This window comes from Manacus vitellinus, unplaced genomic scaffold (assembly GCF_001715985.3).
Source record: "Manacus vitellinus isolate BGI_N305 unplaced genomic scaffold, ASM171598v3 scaffold_5_pilon, whole genome shotgun sequence".
Lineage (NCBI taxonomy): Eukaryota > Metazoa > Chordata > Aves > Passeriformes > Pipridae > Manacus > Manacus vitellinus.
Window position 1 is genome coordinate 4,738,833 of NW_021940682.1, and position 4,941 is coordinate 4,743,773.

General features: G+C 47.3%; 1 protein-coding gene across 1 annotated transcript; it reads right to left on the minus strand.

Annotated features, from left to right (window-relative positions):
- Positions 1-292: 292 nt before the first annotated feature.
- Positions 293-4,491, minus strand: PEX26 (peroxisomal biogenesis factor 26). Its single transcript, XM_018080887.2, has 5 exons — positions 4,313-4,491; positions 3,512-3,652; positions 2,816-3,129; positions 1,975-2,121; positions 293-1,538 (listed from the first exon to the last, which is right to left on the minus strand). The coding sequence occupies exons 1-5, from the start codon at positions 4,489-4,491 to the stop codon at positions 1,435-1,437; spliced, it is 885 nt and encodes a 294-aa protein (XP_017936376.2). The 3' UTR covers positions 293-1,434.
- Positions 4,492-4,941: the final 450 nt, after the last annotated feature.

A 4,941-nucleotide genomic window follows, 5' to 3' on the forward strand; every position in this document is an offset into this window, starting at 1 on the left:
CAAGGTCATCACTGCATTCCTGAATGACCTGGCCCAGTTTGTCTGACAGTAACGCTGGAGCGTTTCACTTATTGGGATAATACAGGATTAAACAGACAACTGTTTTTAGCAGTGAAGATGGAACTGTTTTCAAAGTGTAGTTCCTGGCAGACAGCAAAGCAACAGGTCACACACAGTTTGAAGGTGCCAACAGGCCACCCCTGTGAAATAAAAAAGGAACAGCCACCACCTCGAAGTATGGTTATTGCTAGAGACAAAGGGCACTACTGTGGTAAGACACCACACTGGAATCTACATTGGCTGAAAGCAATATTTTATTAGGTCAGTGCTCTCTCCTTGGAATTTACCTTTTGTCAATCCATGATGGATGGATGGAGGAGAAAATAGTTCTACCCCAAACCTCCAATGTCTGCCCCAAGTGGTCAGAAATGGAGTTGGTCTGGTGACAGATCTGCAGGTGGACTGATTTTCTTGCCACTGATCTAGGGAAGATCTTGGGATCTCAGAGAAGTACCTCTTTCTATAAAAATAAACTTTTGTTCTGAGTGACAGAGCATTGTTAAATGGCTCCCACCTAACTTTGGATACTGGGGGGGCAATTCTAGACATACAGAGATTTTCTGTATGTCTACATAAACAAAGCAAGAGGTAGGGAAAGAGTAAAACAATGCAACAACTTCAGTTGTTCAACAAGACAATAACACAGAATATAGTTTAAAAAAATAAATCTATTTCCTTACCACCACCACGTGCTTCTAAGAATGACTATGCATCAGGCAAGCACAAAGTGCTGTAATTTGCATTTAAGAAGAGTAGATACCAGCACATGCTAACAGTCTTTGTGTCCCACCACCATGGCTTTCTGGCTTAAATATGACTAAAATCCAGTGTGCCTATGTAAAGAGGCATCAGTCACAAGAGAAAACATGGCCTTCAAAATGCAATAGGCTCGACTTTCTCCAGTGTTTTTCTTTCACATGCTTGTCCTAAATCCCATGTTGCAGGAACTGGGCTTTTCAAATGTCTTCAGGCAAAACAGAATATTCCCCTAATCACTGGTACTCCATTGCCTTTTACAGTCATGCCTCCAGGAAGATTATTTCACTTGTTCAGAGAACTGCTCAGCATTCACAAGGATGAAACCTTCTTCCATAGTTCATAACTGGCTACACAAACCTCAAGCTACATCCAAAACAAAGGGTTTGAAAAGGAGGATTCTTATTCAGCTGTAGATAATGGAAGAAGTGGCTTTACCCTGGGTTGGACAGGGCCAAGAAAAATGCCAGGAATATTTGTGGTTTCAAATTCCCTGTCTGAAGAAATTAAGGTATCACCACCCAGGAGTCCACAGTTGGTCATCTCAGATTTCAGCAGTTCTCGAAGAGCCTGGTAACATCCTCAAGACAAGCTGACACTTCTAGTGATGGAAGACACTTAGTCTCGAATTGGAGGCCTATGGATTGGAGAAAGTACAGCTGCCCAAGCCTGTCGGAAGAGCTGGACCAGTTTATAAATGAACGGCAGTGATGTGGGAGAAGCTGCAAAGCAGAACAAAAAGCAAAAGAGCCCTTCATTACAAAAGGTAAAAACTGAGATACACTAAACATATTAAGAACATATTAAGAAAAAGCTAATCCCAACTAGAATTAATCAAAACCTAGTTCTCTTACTTCCCTCTGTTCAGGCTGAGTCTAGAATAGCTCTGCTTGCCTCTCACAGTCTATACCTTGTCTGATCAAAAGAGCTGAGGATGGAATAACTGTTTTCAGAAAACTGGTGTTTGTAGAGCTTCATCTTTCTATACGGACTGCAACTGGAAACATTAGAAACAAGCCTGACACTAAGTTCCTTCTCACCCAGTTTTTGTGTCTCCCTAAGATGAGACATTTACACAGACCAAATCTATTAAAAGCAACTCATTTCTTCTCCATAATCATAATGGAATTTTTAAAATTGGATATCTTAATCCTGTACCTGGGTCTAACCTCACCACCACCAGGTACAGCAGAAAAGTAGCCAAGAGCATCTTCTTGTAAGGAAGTAAATAGAAGTGGCTTGACATGGACCTCAGTGCTCTACGTAGCAATGTTAACATGGTCAAGAGCTTTTGAGACAGAGCTCCTGTAAAACAAGAACAGAAAGGCTGTTAGGGCAAAGTAAAGTTTAAATAGTAATCACATAGATAATAAGAAACTAAGATACTAGAAGTCTGATTGCATGAGGGCTGGGTTGGGTTGTTTGGGGGTTTTTTTATAATAGGGCACAGAGACACAGTACCATTTTGTAATACAATTCATTATAACTTTTTTTTTAAGCATGTACTTTAGTATGATATGATCTTGTACCACAGCAGTGCCAGCCTCTCTCCTGAAAGATAACGCCAAGTGATTTATAGTTGTGGAGAAGAAGCAGTACTTTAAATGCTAGACATACATTGTTCCATGGACTCAACTGCAAATGGAAATGAAGCAAAGAGCACACAGAGCCAACAAAATCTACCCTTAAAGGACTGCTAGGTAGTTTTAGCTTTCCTTTTTACCTTAAAAAAACCCTCCACATTTATTCTAAAGTGCTTTTGTACCTGGACAATACTTCTCATCTCCTGATGTTAGCAGAGACTAAACACACTTTGCAATTGCCAGCAAAGGGACAGTCTTTTATTTCCTGCTGTGATACACAACGGGACTTCCTCACAGCTGGTGTGTCATGCCAATGTTCTTAATGCATAGTTAATGCTCGCTACCCTTTGCTACCAAGGGACCAATTTGAAATAAAACTATAAAAAAGAAGCTCAAACAAGAGAGGCAAAGCCTACCCAAAACACTTTCTGTGGCTGCGTCGTGCTGCTCTTCAGCCACCGAGCGCATCTCTTCCTGCTGAGTCCACTGACACCGGCTCTCGCCAATGGTGCCAAGGAATGCCAGCTGCTGCTCGCTGTCCAGCACGTCACAACCACGGACAAGCTCTTCTGCGCCCTCAAACCGGCCGAGCGGCAGCAGCACTTGCAGCAGATAGAGCTCCAGCAGGGAACTGTACTCGGAGAGGCTCTTGTTGGTTTGGTCTCTCAGCCAGCTGCTGCCAACCTCCAGCATCACCTGGGGCTCTCCCACTTTGCTGTACAACAGGATACTGGAATACAGGGAAAAAATATTAGGAAGTACTAACTCTTCGTAAAAGCTGAGATGGCTGACAGTTACTGCCCACAAGCAGCTATCATAAGGATAGGAATCAGGGTCTACACCTGAAGCACAGAGAGATTTCTGCAACACACAACAGTGACAACACAGCCACTGATGTTACTCTCTCAGCATCACCCCTTTTGTACCACCATGAAGCAACCTTGCAGGCATGCTCTAGCACTCACAGGTCAAGAACAGACTTGTCCCAGATCTCACCTTCATCCTCACTTACACCATGCAAAGTGGGGATATCACGTAATACTCAAGCCTGGCCTGCTGTTAAACCTAAAGCAAGCCCTGTGTATATCTGACAGCAACAGACAGAAACTCACCACAGCTCCAGAACTTTTGGAGGCAGATGTTCAGGGACATGGTAATACTGTAGGACCCAAGACAGAACTTCCCTCCACCGGTTCATCTCAGCCAGTGCCTGAATCCCCACAACACAAAGGGAGCATTTCACTTCTGCAGAACTGGTAATGAAGAGATACTTAAATAAGTGCTTCTTACAACCACATTTCCCCTTGCATCCCTTCCAGTGAGCTGCAGCCCAGCCCAGGGACTCCACAGTTCTCTGGCAGCTGCTCCCCCACCTTTTCTAGTCCTTGCCCCCCATAAAAAGGAAAATTCGACCTCGAGAAGATCCACTGAGCCTGTATCTCTGGGAGAACAGAGGGGAGGCTCCTGGGCACACCTCGCTTCCCTCAAACACGCACAGATCCATTCCCATGAAGCGTGTTAATACTGACAGGCCATTATCAAATAGCAGCCAAAGCCAGGTCAAGTTTTACATGGATAGTAACTTGCTTTCTTAGCGACGAGCCCATCCTCCCTTAATTTGGATAATTAAGAAAAAAAGCTGTGCAGAGCCACAGCAAGGACCGTCGGTGCTACTGCCATTCATACATATAACATTTATACCCGAATCTAAGAGGCTCCTAATGCCCGGGGGGTGGAGGAAGTTAAACTTTATTTTTAGAAGTTATTATTTTTTACTAAAAGAAAATGAAACCCAAAAAGCCATCTATTAGGAAAAAAAGAAATGAAACGCCCAAGGAGGGCAGGCACGGCCAGCCAGGCCGCTTCCCAGCGCCACCCCGTCCCCTCCGCACGCCCGGCACCCGCAGTCGCACCTCTCGGGGCCGTGCCCGGGCCCGGGGCCGGCTCCCAGGCTCTCGCAGCCCGCCTCACACCTCTCCACGGCGGCGGCGAAGTCCCGGTGCAGCACCAGCAGATCCGCTGCCTCCTCCAGCAGCGCGGCCGCCTGTGCCTGTGCCGGCGCGGGGCTCCAGGCGGGCGGCTCGCCCCGCATGGCGGGAGGGGCTGCGCGGCACGGCCCTCCCCGCACCCGCACGGCTCCGGCTCCAGCTCCGCTCCGGCTCCGGCTCCAGGCGCGCCAACCGCCCCGCCGGGGCCCGGCTCCGCTCCGCTCGGGCTGCCACCGGAACAACGAGAGGGAACCCCGGCCCGCCGCCTCCCTCCGGCAGCGGAAGGGCCGCCCCGCCGGGCATCTTCTCCCGGCCCCCGCGGGCCGGCGGGACGTGTAGTCACCTGCGGCCGGGACCGGCGGCTGCGGGGAGGGCAACGGGGATGGCTGGGGGACTGGAGCGTCTCTCTTTACGAGGAAAGGCTGAGGGAGCGGGACCTGTTTTCAGCCTTGAGAAGAGGAGGCTGAGAGAGGAATTTTATATATATATTATATATATATATATATACACACACAATATATGTATAAATCTCTAAAGGTGGGGTGCCAGGAAGA